Source organism: Lagopus leucura, unplaced genomic scaffold (assembly GCF_019238085.1).
Source record: "Lagopus leucura isolate 7727_CA_CO unplaced genomic scaffold, USGS_WTPT01 Super-Scaffold_100004, whole genome shotgun sequence".
Classification (NCBI taxonomy): Eukaryota; Metazoa; Chordata; class Aves; order Galliformes; family Phasianidae; genus Lagopus; species Lagopus leucura.
The window spans coordinates 15,075,322-15,096,418 of NW_024962264.1; the positions used below are offsets into that span (position 1 = coordinate 15,075,322).

At 42.2% G+C, this 21,097-nt stretch overlaps 1 protein-coding gene across 1 annotated transcript in view; it reads right to left on the reverse strand.

The window, feature by feature from the left end:
- FRAS1 (Fraser extracellular matrix complex subunit 1) overlaps positions 1–21,097 on the reverse strand; it is a 163,980-nt gene that overhangs the window by 99,852 nt on the left and 43,031 nt on the right. Inside the window, exons 3-7 of the mRNA XM_042870531.1 lie at positions 9,536–9,643; positions 7,040–7,132; positions 4,566–4,725; positions 3,847–3,980; positions 466–549 (exon numbers count right to left, since the gene is read on the reverse strand). Of these exons, the coding sequence (XP_042726465.1) occupies positions 466–549; positions 3,847–3,980; positions 4,566–4,725; positions 7,040–7,132; positions 9,536–9,643 (579 nt within the window). The remainder of the gene's footprint in view (positions 1–465; positions 550–3,846; positions 3,981–4,565; positions 4,726–7,039; positions 7,133–9,535; positions 9,644–21,097) is intronic.

A 21,097-nucleotide genomic window follows, 5' to 3' on the forward strand; every position in this document is an offset into this window, starting at 1 on the left:
TGTATATCTGTACTCAATGCCAAACTCTTCTTAAGAAATGTTATCTCTACACCATCAGCAAATATGCAGGAGACAGGAGGTCTCAATGATGAACTTATTAATTACAAGCTAGTGAAGGCCTCACCAACATCACTATACGATAAGCAAAAAATAGTTCTTAGCAGAAAATCACACATGCTACAAATACTTTGACCTTCACTAGGGCTTTCTTCTTTCCTCCATCAAAAAAGTGTGGAAAAGATAACTGTCTAATCTGCTTCACCACACAAACTTCCTTTCTGCTCGTCAGCAAATTCTTATCTAGCCCTAATTTCTTTGAACTCTTCTGGCTGTCCAGGAAGAGAAAAAGAAATGTTTATACTATGCTATTAGTGCTGGCAGAAAGTCAGACATGAGGGAGAAGAAAAAAGGTATGTGCCAGAACGTGTGAAGAGTTGACTCTTGGTATAGTTCATCAGAGGTTACCTGGTACACCCTTCCTGACACCGAGCAGGAATTTGGAACACATTCTGGACAGCATTTTCCAGGAGACATAACCAAAACTTCATCCTGAATAGAAAGCAGTAGAGACACATAAAATAAGCGTATGAAAAGTTAACAAGGAATTCAGCATCACTATCTGGAATTTCAGGCATTTAATATCTATGTGATAAGCCACAGTCATCTCAAGGCTTGGTTTTGGCTCCAAAGTCTGCAGCCCATCTTCACGGTGTAAGTTCAACAAATGTTTCCTTCTTCCTGTTTTCTGGGAATTCCAATCTAAATCTCCTCTTTTAGTTTGAAACCATTTCCCCTTGTTCTAAACACAACAGACGCTGTTAAAGAGTCTGTTCCCTTCTTTCTTATAGTCTTCCTTTAGATACTGAAACGCTGTTATCACGTATCTCCACAGAGACATCTCTTCTCCAGGCTATACAGCCCCAACTCTCTTACTGTCCTGCTAAGGGAAGTGCACCATTCCTTGGGTTATTTTTGTGGCCCTCCTCTGGATGCATGCCAACAGGTCTATGTCCCACCTGTAATGAGGAGTTCAATTCTGAACGCAGAAATCCAGTTGAGGCCTCACAGCACAGAGTAGAGGGGCAGGATCACCTCCCTCAACTTGCTGGACACGCTTCTTGTGACGGAGCATAGGACACGGTTGGCTTTCTGGGCTTCAAGGACACACTGCTGGCTCACATGCAGCTTGCCACCCACCAGTACACTCAAATCCCCTTTGGCAGGACCGCACTCTACCCTAACATCTCCCAGTTTGTACTGGGAGCAGGATTGCCACAACCAGGTGCAACACCTTGCCCATGGCTTTGCTGAACCTCATGAGATTCACATGGGCCCACTATTGGATCCCATCTAGGTGTCTCTGGATGGCATCCCATCCCTTAGGCATGTCGACCTCATCACACATTTTGGTGTCCTCCACAACGTTGCTGAGAGTGTACAATTATGCTTAAAATTAGACTTAAAACTAGAGTATTCCAATTTAAGGTTTTTCATTACTTATTCACATCATGTTGAAATAAGTTGGCACTTGGCATCAATATAACCATTCCTTCATACTACAATTCCACCAGTTCTAAACCAGGTCCCCTGCTACAATTCCACATACATGCAATGATTTGGAATGGGTAAAGTATTGTTCACCAGCACATCCCTTCAGCCCCATCAGGATGACTAGATTGGAAATAGCATAGAAATGTGAAGAACTATTATCTCACCTCCTTTTTTAACCACATCACTAGTTTTCAAAGAAAAAGTAGACAATTTCATACAGAAGTTTGCAACCGCAGGTTTCTCAGTAGAGTTAAAAGAACTCATTCACCATGGATTTTGTTGAGACAGCATAATCCTGTTTTGCTCTTCTTGTAGCTTACTAGGCAGAGATAACTAGCAGCAAAGCTCCCTGCAGACAAGTACACAGAGTGAGCTCCATCTGCCAGACACTCTTTTTGTACTGGAAGCAAAAAATGAGGAGGGCAGATTTGAGGAACTTGTACATTCAGAGGATGCATACACACAGAAAGCACATTCCTAAAAAGTTAGGACTTGCCCTGCCTCTCAGATCCTCTTCTGCTGTGGGACATACCCAGGTGCCCTTCTGTGTGCAACAAGCATTTTGTATGTTATTCTCACTCAGCACCAAGGGAAAGGTACAGTGTAAATTTGAATGATGGAATATCAGTGTTTAATAATTGTGTCAACTCTGTTGAGAGAAGCTATTCATTTGCATTTCATGGGGAGTAAAGAAGGAAAAAGGGGATAAAGGAACACACAAGAAAATTTTAGGTATGATTGAGCAGAACAGAATCCCTGCACATCTTGCAAACACTCCTTCCTAGGCACCTGGGTTGGAAATAAGTGGAGCACTACCAGAATTGGCTTCCTGCTGCATTAACATGGAATTATTCTCAGATACATCACAGCAACAACACAGTCATTTCTGTTTCCACTAATTAAATTCCAATAAATAGCTGATAAAACATTAGTGCAAACAGTCAGCAGGTTAACATCAGTCCATTTGTGGTGGGGAAGAGATGATGTAAAGCAGGCATAAATTTGTTTTAATGCACAGTACTTAAGTCAACTAATAGCAATTGACTATCTCAGGAAAAAAACAATTAGCATGTAGAGAAACAGGTGTTTTTTCCTTCTATCAAAAAAAAACCCCAACAACCAACAACACATCTGGGCCACTAACAGAAATGTGAGTAAGCAGGAGTAGGAAGGAAGATTTATAATTACTGCTTTTGTTCTTCTCAGTCCTACAGGGAGGCGTGCTCAGCTGAAGCAAACATTTCAAGGGAATTTGATTCAACATTTGAGCACATCAGTAGATAAAAGCACGGGCAATGGTAGCCCCTACAAAACAAATTCAAGGTCATAAAAAGACATTCCTCGCCAGTTCCTGTATTTCAAAGATGTCCTTAGCATTGCGTACTGCAGTAAAGGAGTACCCTGAGGTGCCTAAGAAAACTGGTACAGTGGCCCCAAGGATAAGAAATCCAAAGGGTGTCAACATGCTCTCAAGCCTTCCAGTATGCAATGCAATAAGCAGAACTCAAAAAAAAAAATCAAGTCACTTGTATAGAGTATACAGTATTGTGCATAGCTGTCCTTACTAACCAGCATGCTAACACTGCATACAATTCTGTAATGTGTTGGCCGGTTTTATCACTGTTTAAGTGCTAAGAACTCATAATCTGTCCACAGCATAGACCTCAGAGACAGAAATGTCCCACTTGGGCTAAAACAGTGAGTCACTGCATGAGCTTGGTTAAGCCATCTTACTTGTTTTATTCATTTCAAGTAGATGTAAGAAAAGCATTCCAAGACTTCTGTTTCATCTTACACCTAAGGGGAATTTATCAGCATTTGACTTGTGAAATTTGACTGATATTTTCAACTGCATTTCCAGATTTATTGGGAAAAATAAATATGGTAAGCAAAACCTGCCAGCCAAATACTTAGGCTCATGAAGATAACCCTCATTAAAATCTTGCGCTTTCATTCCTTCTCCCAAAGAAATAAAAATATTTTCTGATCAATTCTACATCTTTTTTTTTTTTTTTTTTTTTTATAAAACCAAAATCCCCTTTTCTTTGGAGCATACATGTGCTCAATCAGCCAGCATATACAAGATACAAATAAGCTGGTGGGAAAATAATGTATAGGGGAAAAAGATGGCCTGTTTACACTGTTTACACTCATCCATCATTCCATGTACAAATACTCCTTTTTTCAAGTCACCCAGATCTCCCTGCTAACTTGTATGTTTGCATGAGAAATAGATTTTGCCAAGTGAAAGAAGACAGTCACGAGTAGTGTCCCAGAAGGCTGCTGAGTCCTGACCTGTTTGCACAGAACAGCCTCGCAGGAAGCTGTGAAGCACTGAGTCATTCCATCCCTGCAGACGCACTTGGAGCACCGACCAAGGCGCCACTCTTCACCATCCCGGAACAAATGGCCATCAAAGTAGCAGGGTTCTAAGAAATAATAACACGTCAAGGTTTTTTTGTTTGTTCTTTTCCCTTTCCTTCACCCATAATTAAAAAATAAACTTTATGCACCTTGGAACTCAAAATTCTCTTTTGCCAAACCTCAAAATAAAAGTAACAATTTCAACAGTTTTCAAGGGCTTTAGATTTGTGAATTAAGAGCTCTGGATGCACTTCCACTAGTGGATTTTAATAAGGTATCCAACAGCTCAGACATTTTTGGAACTTTCACCTCAAGTTTTCAGGTGCATCAAGTGCTCTCGTTATATAGTAAATGTCTGTATTCTTTTTCCAGATTGCAATATCCAAAATAAAGACATACTAGGCACAGTGGCTCAATGCTGAAATCTTACTACTTGCTATTGGCCTGTGGGTGAAGCTGTTAAAAATACAAATAAGGTTGAAAGATAGAAAGAGAATAAAGCAAAACACTTGACCCTGGTGTCTCTTCAATGGAACTGAACACAAAAAGAAAAGCTTTCTAAATTTGCAACTAGAAGGGTATTTCCAGACAGGGAGATACTGCTTGGATCACGGGAGCCAGAGTGTAGTCCGTTCAGACATGATACTCACCACCAAGGCCCACACACATGGGACAACATTCTCCCTGGGCAATGTATGGCAGTTCATCTCTTCCACAGGTGAGGACTGGGCAGGCTATGGGGGTGCAGCTCACCTTCCCATGGGCACAGGAGCACAGGACACATCCAGAGCTGGCCCACTGCGTGCCATGCTGCAGGACAGAACACAAAAGAAGGCAAAGAAAATACATGCATGAATCCAGCTGCCACTGAGTCCTGTAAATGCATCTTCTTTCTTTCAAGCCCTCCATACCAGTATGTAACTTTACTATCCCGTCAGCCCAGTCAAGCATTATACACTGTAGCTCTTACTTCTGGCTGTGCCGCTAAGGCAAAAATAGGTTAAAAATGGTGAAGAAGCAAACCTGCAGATCATCTTAATTTTTTCTTCCTCATGCAGACAGACATCTAGCAGTAAAACCCTACCAAAGACCCAGTCTAATGGATATATCTCCTCTCTACTTTTGTTTCTATAGGGTGGATATGCTCTCTTCAGAAAAATACTCAACAGGGGCCCCAACACACACCTGACAACAATGAACACCCTGTGCCGCACATACTTAAGCTCTTCACTATGAATAAAATCTCATTAGCTTTGCTATTCATTAATGCAGCAACAAATATCTCTGTCCTAAGGCTACGTGAGGTAACACCGAGCCTGAGAAGAAACATGTTGGTGTGTTATAATGCTCTCCAACGAACAGAAGATGCTTATTTTTACAAAATATGAAGTAATTCACTAGGCAGGGAGAAAAAAGATCCTTGTCAGATCCAGGGGATGTTTTCTCCAATGTAGCCACCACTAGGGCCACTGTTGTTAGCTAAATACTTGCAGAAAGAACTCATAAAGCACTATGCTGGCTTAATGACAAAAGAAAAAACTTCCTCCTTCAGGCCAATCTGTGCTAACCATCAGGAGAAGACTTTGCACTGCCAAGAGAAATTTTTTTGATGTTCACCTCATACTGGAACTTGGGTGTGACATACAGCATATGCAGAGATATGCCTGCAGTCCCCATGGGTGGGCGTACTTCTTCTCCTGACTTAGGTACAAACGGACAGACTCGCAAAGAACCAAATGTAAAAAGTTGCAGCAAGAGTACAGGAGAACAAAATGCACCAACTGCAACAAGAAATACAATGTAATACAATGTAGCATCAGCCAAAGAAATAGGTACAAAGAAATAATAGAAAATTATAGATGTGCTAGACCTCTGAGTCCACTCTCAGTCCAGCTTGCAACAGATCGACACTGGTTGTGCCCCATGTTGCTGAAAGACTGTTAAAAGAGTATCTGGACTCCAGATATTTTAAATATATGCTAGGAATTGCAGCATATTTCTTAAAATTTGGACCTGAACTGCTTCTTGTTGAACAGAAAAGTCTGTAGGAGAGCAGACATATGACCTGGGTTCCCTGTTAAGCCATTTTTCTTTCACATGCCTACCATTCAATATCATCCATGAATCTTTTTTTCTTATTTGTAGACATTTATATTTACTATTTTGGCCTTCCAGATTCCCTAGGTGAAACCACATGCTGCAACCTGATTCTTGAGTAATTCAGTATTAGGAAACCCAAGTGCACAATAGCAATCAATCTCTACCTGCATACATGACTGTTGATAGAAAATATTCATTCAGGGAAGCTAATAAGCCAAGTACAATGTGTTTTGCTTCTCCTAACATCACTATATTGTTTCAGTCATTCACAGAAACAGTGAAGTGAATGAGTAAGTGGGAAAGGAAACTTTCTCCCTTTAAGCCAAGCAGGACATGACATTCATAAAATCAGACAATAGCTTAGGTTGGAGGGGACCTCAAAGATTGTCTAGCTCCAACCCCCTTGCCACAGGCAGGGCTGCCAACCACTAGGTCAGCCTACCCAGGATCCCATCCAACCTGGCCTTGAACACTTCCAGAAATGGATCCACAGCCTCTCTGGGCAATCTGTTCCTGCGCCTCATCACCCTCTGCATAACATCTAGCCTACATCTTTCCTCGAATAATCTAAAGCCATTCCCCATCTCCTGTCACTACCAGACTGCGCAAGAAGTCAAGTCACCCTCTCGCTTGTAAACTCTCTCTAAGTACTGGAAGACCACAGCGAGGCACCCCTCTTTTCATGCAGCCCAGGATATTGCTGGCCTTCTAGGCTGCAAGAGCACACTGCTGGCTCATGTCCAGCTTTTCATCCACCGAGACCCCGCCAAGCCCTTCTCTACAGGGCTGCTCTCAATGAGTTCTTCTCCTAGTCTGTACTCATATCTGTGTACTGCAGTGACACAATTTTTGCAAACTTTGAAGACCAAAATCCCATTATGTTATCTGATAGTAACAGAATTCAGCTCCAATAAGCCATCCTTCCTCCTCACGTCAGAAAAGCATCCTACACTGCTATGAAACAATCAGAGAGCTAAGAACAGGAATGGCTCATTGCCATGAAAGACCACGGCAGAGTACTCACGCTGTGGATCTGTCCTTCATGCTGGCAATATCCTTCAGTTTGGGAGGCACATTCAGGGCAACATTTGTTTGGGGCTATTTGGAGCACTTCTCCCTGGAAAGATACAAGAATCTGATAAGAAGTGTACGTGAAATGGAAAATTTACCATGAAGGGAACGATATGGAGTTTGGCTATACCCAGTGCTTTCAGTTTGAAGAGAGAATGTATTATTAAATAAAATATATGATGCTACTATGTGAAACTCCTCATTGAGAACTACCTCATTTTGCTATATTTGACATTTTTACCTTCAAAACAACAGGAAGGGAATTTACACTTTCTAACAGCGCAATTGGTAAATCCTGAGCAGGAATAGTTTTCAAACCAGAATAAAGAGTAACTGGAAAGCAAATATCCAAAACAACAAACAGGATTATTCAGTGATTATTATCTGAGGAATGTGGTAGAGCCAAAATTTTTTCAACACGTAACACGTTTTCTGCACGTACAGAATGGACCTCTGTCTAACATTTAGCCACACCAGAAGCTCAAGCTGGCTGGCAGAATGGAAAAACATCCATCACCTGAACATCTTTGGTTTACTAATCAGCACTCTTTAATAACACTATCTGAAAAATAACTGAAAACTACTGAGCACTTCTAAACCACAGCACAGTCTGGTGCCACTGCTACCACTTCACTTTGCATTTGCATCTAGGGGCTTAGCAAGCTGACTGCACGCTGCATCCTGATCAGCAGCAAGGAAGTAGATGATGCTGATGGAAGCGACTCACTGCATGAACGGAAAAGCAGTACAAACATCAGCTAACACTGAGAAAGATCTTAGCCTTCCGTCCTTGAAAAATCTCCATGGACTCTCCAAAGCAATGCTTTCATGCTCATCACAGCTGCACATTAGATCTCACTGTGAAAGGGTGTCTGTCACTGATGGCAGCATATCTGGAGGCCCCTGGCATCACCTGCAGGATTTTTCTCCCACAGCTGAAAAAAAGGCCAAAACAAATTTACTGACATGAACACAGCAGCTGGAAAGGAAGAAAACAGAAACAGAAAACCAAAACCAGTGAAGGTTCAGGAAGTAAAATGTAGTAATTTTTTACCAATAAGGCCACCTTATTCAAAATACTGCACAAGTGTTTATTGGGAGATATTCTACATCCTTTCCCCAAGGGTATGGCCAGCCTCTCAGGGATGGCTCTTGCTCAGGAGGTATCATCATTTTCTTTGCTAAAATCCAAAATGCAATGCCCCAAGTTGTCCTAACCCTAGCCCTATTTCCCATTACGAGCTTTACAGTTACCACCTTTTCATTTATCCTTTTTTTTTTGTTCATTTAAATGAACAACACATTCTCTAGTCCACCCATTATTAGGTGTACCATAACAACACTCATTTTTTTCTCTCTTTAGCACAAAAATTCCTAGTATCTCAGTCCTGCTTTAATCAACACACAGTGATAATAAGGGGGAAAACAGTAAGGATCAGAATTATTTCCCTGTTAATACTGTCATACTGGAAAATATTTCAACCTGGTTTATAAAGCCATACAATTATTATATTGGCAGTGCTTCTTTAAAGCACTAATTTTCACGATCGTTCATGCATTCTATCCTAGTAATCCAGATGCTAATGCAGCACCAGTTCCATGGCTAATTACATATAACCATTAATGAAGTCTCAGATAGAGAAAGATAAACAGGAGACAATGAAGCTCAACAATCATCACAAGGCACAAGACAGTGAAAGACAATCTCTGCTTTGTTGCTGTTCACCAGAGTGGAAAGCGTCCATCTGCCTGCCTGACAGTGACCCAACTCCATCTTCAAATGAAAGGTGACTGGAAGCTGGGCTCATGCTAGGAGGTCCCAGCTCAGTTCAGGAGCCTTCTTTGGGCACCAGACTGTCCTGAGAGCACCAGTAGTCTGCAAGCCGTTTTACCACCAAGTTTCTGGCCGTAGAAACAGTCAGAGGTGGTGCATCACCATGCAACGGCCAGAGGCTTCACACACTGCGTTCTGCCTGTGTGTTTCTTCCACATTCTTTCATCAATGAGGAGTGAATGAGCACAATGACTGTTCCTGACCCTGGACAGTCCCACACACCCTGGGAGGGAAAACATGAATTCGCTGCTTCTTCCTGCGCACCCTAAATCCTGCTGTGAATCAGATTCTCAGGTTCAAAGGAGCTGCATGGAAGCAGCTGAACACAGTTTCCTACAGTGAATGCCACAGTGCTGCACAGAGATAAGTAGCACCTAATCTCTGCTCATTTGTCCCAGGAAAAACTTCATGTTACATTCTCTTCTTGTTCCCCCCTAAAACAAGAGTTTTTACCTCTACAGGGACTGCAGGACCCATGTCCTCCACTATATCTTTATGTGCACTGTGTGTATACCCACACGACAGTTTAACAAGTCACTATTCTAGGAATCTAAAGCAGAAGAGGGCTGGCAACTCCAGCACTCAGCTGGTGTTTGGATGGCTGCAGCTCCTTACCTTCTCAAAGTCACAGTGAGGATGTTTGCAGATAGTAGGTTCACAGGTAACAACATTGCTTTGGCAACTGCAGTCTTGACAAGAATCTGGCTTCCAAATTGTGTTATTCTGCAAACAAACAGAAGTTTAAAATTGGACCCATACAGTACGAGGTGTGCACTATTTCATGAAACAACAACAAATTCATACCGCTCAAAACAGGCTCTAAGAACAAAGCCTGCAATGGGGAACTCCCTCCCATATGCTTGTCAGTCATAACTTTGGTACCGTTCACTCAATCAATTCAAACATACAGTTAAAAGATGCAAGCACACACAGCAAATAACTCCAACAGTAAGACAGCTGATAGGGAATAACTTCCATAAACCTCAAGGTGTCTACTGCATTTTTTGCCACACTTCCCAAAAGCCTGAGGTTGTCCAAACTGTAGCTGTGATGATCACAGCTTGCATTAAGGCTCCTGAGCTTGCTTTGAGGCCAACGCATCCCTGGACAGATCTCTGTGGCAGCATGCAGCACAGCACACACTGGTGGGAAATACAGGACCTTACTGAAACCCTTGATTTGAAGCCAGTTCTCAGCTCTTGAACATAATATTCAAAATCTTGAGCCTGCAAGAATGCAGAAGGAAGGGTGCTCAAGTTGAAACCATGATTTAAATTGAGCACATTACATTAGAATGGAAGCAAATGTCTAAAGAGCACAAGATGCAATTAAACTGATTTAGTCAAAAACACTGAATGCATGGCCAGCTATGAAGAGGCTCTACCTAGTCACATCTATGCAAAACAACATGGAAGAAGAGAACTCTAACCAAGCGGGTGGTCCAGCAGATTTAGAAATAGCTGTCACCACCACTTGATCAGTGCATCCATCTGGAACCCCCACAGCTAATTTGCAAAGGTTTTCACCACCCCTGCTTGACTCCTTCCCATTCCCTCCACGCTGAGGTCATGATCCCACGCTGCTGCAGCACTTTCATAAGCCATCTCAGGCCCTTGTCCAGATGCTTTGACACTTTGCAGACATTGCCTTCCCTCCCAACAGTTTCTCCAAGGTCTGAGCAGCCACCTGGGACACGTTACTTTTGGCAAGATGCTTGGAAAACAAAGTTTTACTCCTCTTTACCCCTGAACACCAACTTCAAGCCATCCTGATGCTAAACAGCAGCAGCATCCCAGAGAAGCAGCCAAGGCTCCTGCCTTCCTATGAACATGGGCATGGTGAATAACAACCGTCTTAAGAGCAGGGAAGCTTAAGGCACAAGGTTGGAGGTAACAGACTCTTTGATAGCAGTAGGATGCTTTTGCAGAGGAGATGACAGTCTCTGGATCAGAACGCTTGCACCTTGGCATCCCTCAGAGCAGTTGGTGTAGATAGGGTATTGGGCAATCCTCCTCACTTTCAGCCAGCATAATCACAGTGCTATGAGCAATGGGTATTCTAAGAGGGGGATACAGCTGGGCTGTATTGGCTGTGGGGTCAGATTTGTCTGGCAAGGAGATTCAGCACTACAAAACAATTTGTGTCTGAGCACAAAGGACGATCTCCCACTAAGAGTGCTGTGCCTTGCTATAAGCAGTGAGTTGTTGGCATTAACATCACTCAAAGGCTTTCTCAAAATGCTACAGCAATGCAAATGGAAATGAGTCCCTCAATCGTGTAATGAGGAGAAAGAGGAAAATGAGGGAAGGAACCTATCTTTCATTTATCATGAATAAAGCTTCAAGTTTAATGGCTAAATTTGCCTGTTCTTACACAGTCTCAGTGACTTACCAAGACAACTCAGAGAAGCAACAATTTGCTATTAGGGTATCTACTGGGGAAACCACAGGGTCAGTGATTTTCAGCCTTGTTTCAGAAATCTTTCCTCTTGCCTGCACTGGGCTCCTCTGCAGTTCTCAGTTCTCCCAAGTTCCCTTTCTCAGCAGTTTAAAAAAAGCAACCATAGCTACATATTGAGGAATTACAAATGATATATCAATTGCTATATTCATATTTAATTATCTGCTTTTGAAAGTCTAAAGAAAACACAAAGAAGAAAATCAGTTTCTTATAGGAAAAACTCTTCTACATTAGACAATCATTACACATGCACTAGGTTACATTTATGCCATAAAAGAGATTTTCCTGCATACTACAGAGTTCTGCTATCCAAGCCATCACTTCAAATTGATCTGAAAGATGGTCAGACCTACCGACATGGTGCAGTGATTTACTCCATTGAGTCACGTGATGTACCACACAGGTAAATTGAGCAAGGAAAGCATGATCACCAGTTTACCAGCAAGAATGCATTTAGGGCTAGCTACTAAACAGAGTCTCTGTGAATGATGCCGGCAACACCTCATTAAGGCAAGAGATGGCAGTAAGGGATCCATGGGGCAGGATATCAACAAGACAGAGAGGAGGTAGTTTCTGCTCTGGTAGTGCAGTTGGGACCCCTCTGACACACACATCTGTGGCTGTAGAGCAGAAACCTAGAAACCACCTCTGCCAAGAGATTTACTGCACAACTACAGAATAAATTTGGGTTAATTTATGGATGTGCAAAGCTTTAGCTGAGACATGCTGTTGTTAACCCATTCTGCTCTCTTCAGCATACCACCCTAAGATTTGATCGCTGTGGTAACATACAGAACACCTAACATCTTTCCACTGGCAAAGTTAATCATCAAAAGCATTTTATACATCTATTGATCTATTCACATACTTGTTTATTTCCAGCTGGAGGGGAATTCCGAAACAGCGGGTGGCAGAATGGCAGATGAGAAAAAATCTGTGCACAAGTCATGGCAGCATTGAGAAGCAGCCTGCATTTTAAACTTGGCCACTCATTGCAGGGTGAGGCTGCAGCCTCAGAAGCCACCAAAGGGCGAGCACTGGGCATGGGAGAGAGAAGGGAAGAGCTGGTTGAGTGCATCCTTTAGGCGTGTACATATTGCTGCTTTCAAGGGAGCAAGTGAGGCTCTCCTAAGTCTTCACTCCATAGGCTTCTCCCTTTTATTAAATAAGTAGTATTTCTATGGTGGGCTGCTGGGCAAAGGACTCACACGGCAACCCACCTTTACATTCTGAGGTTCAAACACTCTGGTTTCCGACAAAACCAACCTTCTATCTTCTCCTTCTCCTGCTTCCTACCATAGCCTAAGTGGGCTGGCTGCTACCTGGGGGCTCATCCAGCTTTTTTCAAATGCATCCTGCGTGAGAATCCGAGCTGGATTCCAAGGCCCACAGCTGGAACCAATCCACAGGTGACTTTCATTGCTAGGTATCAGACATCACTGCAGTGCTTTTGAGAATTCATAATCCCGTCACTTGATTTTCCAGGTGGGAAAGTCTTCCAAGCAGCTCACAGATCTGTGTTCAGCTTTTATTCAGGATTCCTGGCTATGGAGCAACAGACCTAAAATCAAATTTGAACATCTGACTCCTGACAACAATTAATATTACTGATTCCTCTATAGGAAGGTGGAGGGGTAACTCTGTAACGATACTGAATGTCAGAACGTTATAGTCATGGTAAACTGAGCAAAATGCAATGCTCTGGTTACAAGCCATTTGAAGTGCAAGCCACTTAATTCCTTTGAGGTCAGACAGAAAGGCAGGACATGTACTTCACAGACAATGAAAATACACAAAAGAAGCGGGAGTTCAAAGCAACAAGGGCTTCTCCGTGGTATTGCTGGGTACTATGTCACCATCATATTTAAAACTAATTCTAACACACTCCCTGTGTGTATTGCTAAGTATATGGCTAACAGTCACTAATACAGAAAAGCATAAAAAGATTGATCAGTGCATATGTAGAACTCTTATGACCTGGAGAATGCAGTCTGTTATCACTGCTGGTATTTTCATTGCTCTTTTCTTCTTTTCCATTTCAGACCTGACTCTCTTGTTAAGGCAATCAGAGGCCAGCAGTTTGTGTATGTTCTGCCTCCAGCTAACCCTGAGATCTCAGAGAGCTCATGCTAGGGTAACATGCTCAAAGCAATGCAGAAGCAAGGAAAGGCTCCCAAGTTACTCTGTTGATAGCAATCAAAATAACAAGCAACCAATTGCAAAACAAGGATCTCACCAACCTGCACTCCACTCTGCAAGGCTTCCTTAGTATCCATATAGCACTAACAAAGAAACTTGAAAGATCCCAGATGCTACTATTTATAACAGAAAGCAAAACTTTATTCTGTAGACGCTTAAAGAACTACTGTAAATTCACACTGTATCTTCTCTAAGGCACTGAATCTCAGTGGATAAATTATCTGCAACAATTAAGCTCCAAATTCCTATCCTGTTAAGAGTGCACTTTTATCAATGACACTTTAAGAGGCTTTTTCCTTACAAGTGCTAATATAATTAACAGTATAAATAATGAAATACTGTGCACAGAGCACTTTGAAGATGGAAAGCACTCCTTATGAACCAAGTAGTGCCATTATAACTAATTAATGGGTTGGATTTCCCTACTTCAGAAGAATAAATGATACCTAATTCGATTGAACCTTAAATGCCGTGCTGCAAAAGGAGATGGATGTGCTCCACTTGTTTGGTTTGCAGGACAGGACCCAGAAAAGCAATATGTGCTCCCAGGCATTCAGAGCTTGCGGGCACCTAGACACGAGGCAAAGCAAAATAAAACCCAAGACACTGGAGAACAGCACAAGCATGTTGTGGGTTTGGAGAATACTGATGTGGAGGAAAAAGTAGGAGAGAAAGCATCATAGTTGCACATTAAAAAAAGGCCAAGAAGAGATGAATACAAGAAAGCAACTGGCAGTAAGGGTACAAAAGGCCTGAAGCAAAGCAACATCTGAAGGGACAAAGAGCAGAGAGTGAATATGGAAGCTCAGGGCAGCTGGAAGCTCTCCTGGGTTGCTGCTGCCACACTCCCACATTAACCAGAGCACAGAGTGACATAAATCTCTTCGGACATGCCCTTTTTGAGCAGTCTTCCTAACTTCATACAGCTGCACCTGTTCCTTCTCTATCTCAATTTAAAAAAAAAATAATAATAATTGGAGTTTGCTATTAATATCTAAAAAGCCTCAGTAACCTGATCAGATGCAGCTTGGCATGAGCTCTCACAGCACTGGATGACAATCCATGCTCTATTCTGACGCAGTGACTGTGGAAATAAGGTGCATGCAACAGCTGCTTTGTCTCCCTCCCTCTTCCCACGGTTTCATGGCACTGCTTGGCCAACCCACAAAATGCTGCAGGATGCTGGATTCCCCACGCAGCACAGCAGGGTCATCTGCTTGGGGGCACCACTGCAATTAAAAAGCAGAGAGAAAGCAGCAGCCTACTGCTGAAGCTTTAATTGTATCCAAGAATCAAGCTTGGATTTTTTAGTATCATGCTGCAAACTACATGGTTGTTGTTGTTGTAAAACGTGACACAACCATCTCACAACAGGGCTGCTCTGTCCTCGGGCACACACAAGAGTGGTTGCTGCATTCTGGGGAGTGAAGGACCTCACCACAGCCCCTCGTGTTCTGAAGGGCTGCGGCTCAGCTGGCAGCAATGCTCCAGCGAGGCCTGGCTGCACGGACCTCCCGTGTGGTTCTCCAGCAAGGAAGGCAGGTATCGGGTGTCCCACGGCAGCAATATGAGGCTGCTTTGTTGAAACCCTGGGCAGAGCCCGGAGCAATTACACTTCGGTAACAATTACCAGCATCACCCACCAGCTGCCAAGTGAGGAGACTTGGCAACTCAATAATAGTGCTTTCATTCATCATTTCCACTCCAATTAGCTGACAATGTCGGGCAATTGGCAGAATAAACCCAGGCGTAAGGGAAGCTGAGATCTACGTGGTTTGCAGGATGGATCTGTGAGCCAAGCAATGAAGAGATGGAAGGAATTCACAGATACAAAGGATTTCTGATCCCCATTCACATATAGACTTTTTTCTCCTGTTGCCAATGCCAAGTGCATTTTCCAATCTGCCACACGCTTGTGTGTAACAACCACTAGCAAATGGTCTCTTGGGTTTACAGCAGCACATTCATGGCAGAACGTCACAGGAATGGCTTAGGTTCAGAAACCAAAGGGAAATGCAGTTGAGCTCAACAGAAATGGGTGCAGGCCCACACTCCTAGGAGAGAACAGAACAGTGATGGCAGAACGTGCAGCAGGATTGGCAACACAGCAGCGTAAGCACATCTTTGTTGGGAACTCAGAACTAAGATTCAGTTAAAATCAGGGAGTTTAAAAATTATGCATTAAACGAAGGTGCTATTTTCAAATATAGTTCATTAGTCAGATCCTTTCTACACCTTCTAGCTCAGTGTTATGTCTTTTACCAGTCGTCCAAGCCTTTTAAAAAACAAGTCTGCAAACAAAACTTCCCCACAGGCCGAAGGGGCTGCAGAGCAAGGAGGACAGATTTCTTCTGTCACGGGGTGCTGCCATGAGCTTTATCTGCCTTTAACGCTGACACAAAAGCAGTCACTCACGGCTCAAAGCAGTGGAATTCTCTGTGACCAGACAAGGATAGAGGAATTAAAACAGATTTTGTAATTCATTAGCTCTAATCATGATTTAAATCAGCACACAGAAACCTCTGTTTAGACTAACAAGACAATTATTTTTCTGCAGCACTGTTCCAATGTAAAGGTTAATGTGTTTTGGTTGCTAACCACTCAAGTACATTCATCTGTGCTCAAGCATATCCTTGACACTAAATGCTGCCTGTTATTTTCCTGTTTGGAAAAAAATCCCCTACTTTACTGACAATCCCTTCAGTGACCCTAGTTTGCCACATTTTTATTCCAATTTGTACATATTCCTCACCTATTGGCATCAACTCCTAGCAGTACTTCTAAAATCCAACAGAAGTACCATCTCTCAGTACTCTCTATCAGTTATTTCCTCTGTAATGAATATGTAAAAAAAAAAAAAAAAAGAAAAAAAAAGAAAAAAAAAGAGAATATTTTGCATTTAAAAACAGTGAAATAAAAGCACCTTGGATGCATCACAGAACATTTTTAGAACTTGATGATCTCAGCCCAAATTTTAATGCTGAAACAGGGTTTCCTCCCTGTGCTTTTAACCTTTGCTTTTTAGATTTAAAGGAAAAAGGGTGAACCGCTTAAATAAACTGAAACTAATTATTTCTTTGGCTTGTGAACAGAAGGCACCTATTGCCAGAACTTGATTAAGCACTTTGTTCCTACTTTATTGAAAAAATAATCCATAAGTTTAACAGATTGACTTAAAATAAACAACAGAAATGGTTGTAAATACACGCTGCTTGCTTTTTTGCAATAATGTAAATGACTTAAAAAAAAATTCTTAGTGATTGTCAGAATTTCAAATGTATTTTTTCAAAACAAATTTCAGTGAACAGATCTGTTCCAATTTTGCATCTTGCTATTCATGGGTTTTCTGCCCCAATTCTGCTTTTAATTCTTCTCACATTTAGGTTTGCAGATATGTCACATCCAGCTGAAAGCGTCACACTTACCCATTAAGCAAGCATTCAACTTGGTGCTTCAACTAGCACCAATAAACAATGGGTATTTATCTGGAAAATCATGCATCATTTGCTCACACACATCCCCTTCTGCACATACGTCCCAAATCCAAGCACATACAAGGGCTTTACACTTCTGGCCATCATATTTTTATTTCATCTCTTTTCTGGAAGCAGTAATTTTCATGTGTCTTTGGTTATCTCATAAAGCCAGGACCTTTTAACCCCACCATAAAATCAGTACCAGAAGAAGCAGAGCAGAAAAAAAGCTCCAAGTTTCTCTCTTTTTGCCGGGGAAAACAGTCCCTTGTGTAACTTGGGTCATGAGCATTTTTTCTTTTATTTTTCCTCCTTTTTGTTTGTTTGTTGTTTTTTTTTTAAGCTGTGCAGAGGAACATGAGTCTCCTGATGAAGCAGCAAAAGCCATGTGCCGAGAGAAGCACCCGAAGAGATGCAGGTGCTCTCCAGGCAAACACAGTACTAAGCCAGCTGACAACGCAGCAGCTCAACACACTGCACTGTGTTCGATTTTCTTGGCTGAGAGCACAACTTCCCAGACCTGCCAGGAACAAAACACTGCACACAGTCGAAGAGATGCACTGAAAGCATTACCCCAGTGAGAAGACTCTGATGTCCTTTCCAATTGCCAAGTTTCCTCTCCCTCTTGAATAAAATCTCTATTGCATTCAATAGAGATTTTAGAAAGAAAAACAACAACAACACAGATTAAATCCCACCAATTTTAACAACATCCCTCAAACCAAAAGCTTGGCTTTAAAGTCCTGAAATGCTGAGGTTCACTTGAGGGTACAAAGTTGGCTTCATTTTGAAGCTTTTATCCAGAGGCAAAGCAAGTGGGTTTTCTTTTCTTTTTTTTTTTGGAACTGAAATCATGAATTATTTCTTATTTTCAAGCCTTCAGTAATAGGGCACCTCTTATCTAATCAAACATTCCAAAAAAAATAATGGTATCTGGTAACATGGAATTGTTTTACGTTTTGCACCAGTACAAACCCCCCACACAGAGCCCCTGAGCACCGCCAGAGCAAAGCAGCCCAAGGTTCAGACCTAACCACAGACAACACACCCTGCTTCATATAGAATTACAGGGGTTAAGAAGGGAAGGGCAGGAATGCTTACAGAGAGCCATTTTTGCACAGATCCACTACTCCTCAATTTGTCTTCTTGTAAAAACATTTTCTAGAGCACCAACAATCAGGCAGGATAAGGAAAGACTTGCCTAGAACAGCTTGCAGCTTCCTTGCAAGCCTTCTTCACACACTGGGCACCTCTGTAAGAGGACACAGTGAACAACAAGAAGTAAAACCAATTCTCAGAAGCAAAGAGCTTGCAATCTTAATACCACTGCACTCACTGAGAACAAAGATCCATCTTGCCTTTGACAACACCCAAAGTCAAGTGAGAATATAAATATGGACAACGGTGTTTCCTCCAGAAATACCCTCCATGCAGTTTACAGTTCAGAGACTTACTGAGCCAGAAGTCGTGTTTCTGCATTTAATAATTCCCAAGGCTGTGTCCTCTGTGAATCTGTCCACTCCTTGAACTTATGGAAGCTTTAAGCACTGACATTTTACAGCAAGGTTTTAGCACTTAACCACATGTGGAGTGAGAAAAGCATCTCCCTTGCGGAGAAACAAAGCCAGGACCGTGCTCCTCTGAAAGGGGCAAAAACAGAGGTCAGGCAAATAAATGGTAGCATAAAACACCAGGTCCTCGCATTTCCCAGGATGGCAGCTGAGAACAGCTTAGGGCAGGGAGGGACCAAAAAAAGGGAAACTTAGAGGACTTGCTGCTCTCCCATTTCTGCAGATGACTACTGAGACCCAAGGCAAGATTTTTCTCTCTATTGTGCTTGCACTGCACTTTCCATCCTGTCGGTCTGGCAGTCTTTCTGGCACTGAGGCCAATCTTTCTTACCCCTTCTTCAGCACTGGCATCATATGCCCCAGTCTGAAGGCCTGGTTTCTGATCTGAGCCAGCCAGGAAATGGCAGTGCTACTGATCCATGTCTGCCATCACTGATGCCATCAGGGTGCAAATAAAGCCTTGGGTCTTAGCTACAGTGAATGTGGAAATGGTACACAGACAGAGCATCCTTAAACAAAAAAGGTTTCTTCCATTTAGTTCCTTTTGCTGCAGGTCTTTTTCATGCCCAATTATATGTTACGTTTGATGGATCACACGCACTAGCAATTCTCCTTAGTATAAAAAAAAAAAAAAAGTGCTTTTTTTTTGTATGGGAACTGCTGAGTCACGGCCTGAACCTCTGATTAATCTCCTGAGGTGAGCCTTGAGTCAGCCAGAGGAGCACAGGTGAAGGCAATTCACCTGTGCTGCCGGAAGGGGTGGAGCCAGGCTCCACCCCTCCTGGACCTATTTAAGAGCTGGCTACCAGAGGGGAAGGATCTCTTCTGGAGATCCTCCTCTTTTGGTATCTTCTAGTGAGCTCAACCCAAGGGTAAGCTCTTCTACTTATTCTCTTTTGTGATCCTTGTTTGCTTTTGCCTTACTCTTTTGATTATATTGTGATTACAACATCTTGGTTATACATTTTTCCATCCCCTTTACTCAGTATTTCTGATAAATTGCAAACATCCTCTCCCAAATGCCTTCTAAATAAATATCAAATCCATGAAGTTTGACTGAACAGGTTTTGGAAAAAAAGGAGGTAACAGACAGATTTAACCTCAACTTGATCGTAGCTTTAATTACAGCATTTATGATGATATTATGACCATGATCTCTGGAGCAGCAGGAGTCAGAATCTCTGGTGTGTGACAGTGTACACACAGTGTGCAGGTGCATCTCAATGCAAAGTGCAGGTTTACTTGCCCAGGAGCAGCAGGGAGGTTTTATTCTGTTTCCTGGAAATGCTACTGCTCATTTGAGAACTGAACATGTAAAAGCTGCCAGCACTTCAGCAGCCATCAAGCACTAAAAGCAGCAGAACTGCAGGCAATCACTGTCACTATTGTGCACGGAACCACAGCTTGAAAAAAAAAAAAAAAAAAAAAAAATCTATCACAGATTTTAAATTGGCCATTAAACCAATTTGATCTAGTGCATATATTACCAGAGATTCCCTACAGAGCACAGTCTTGCTCTGCTTTCTAGGAAACACTGCTGGCCTTCTGAGCACTTTTTAATGTCTTCCAAGGGAGGACTTTGTAGTCCCAACACAGATAGGTCAAATGATAAAGGAATATTGCCAGTAGGATGCATAATTTCAAATTCATCCTGCCATGATGCTGAAAGGCAGGCAACATGGGGCGAAGTGCTTCAGCGTTAACTGTACCTAAGCAAGGCAATGTGAACAAGACAGGCTAAGCCTTTTATCCCACTCCTGATAAAAGGAAAAATATCAGGGTATGAAAATCATTGCAGCTCAGACAGCTGATTCAGCAGAGAAAGAAAAGCTCCTTCGGTAAAAGTCATTTGGAATAGCCCCTCTGAAGTGCTACAATGGGTGAAACTCTATTTTCACTTCTTGAAGGCACCAATACAGTGTAGGGCAATTCTGCAAGCCACTCTAGCAAATATATAGATATTCCCTATTCCAAGCTGGATATTCAGCTTGGAATTGGAAATATTGGATATTTCAAAGTATCCTTTGAAAGAGCAAAGCAAGGAAAAATGTGCTTGAATCCTACCATTGTTACCATGGATCCAAGCACAGCAATCTCTCATACAGTTCCCAGAAAATGCAACCCTTTACGTCCTTATCTTTAATCTGAGCTCCCCATGCAACAGATTAATAAACCAGTTCTCCTTCCATCAAAGGGGGTAGAGGACCTCTGCAAAAGTCCTACAGAGTCATTAATCTCCCTGGACAAAGGCTTCATTACTGTGCAAAAATGATTAGGAAAGGTCTATAGAAAAAGACATTTCTCAGGCAGTCCTCATGCCTTCTGGTATTGTTTCAAGAGCCTCTGGTTCACTGGTAGCTGTCAAGATCTAATAAGGTGGTCATTTTACAACTAAACTAACTGAAATTAACAGCAGCAAAAGGTAGGTAACAGCTCAGTATTTTACTTCAACACATAGGTTCCATGTTACCTAA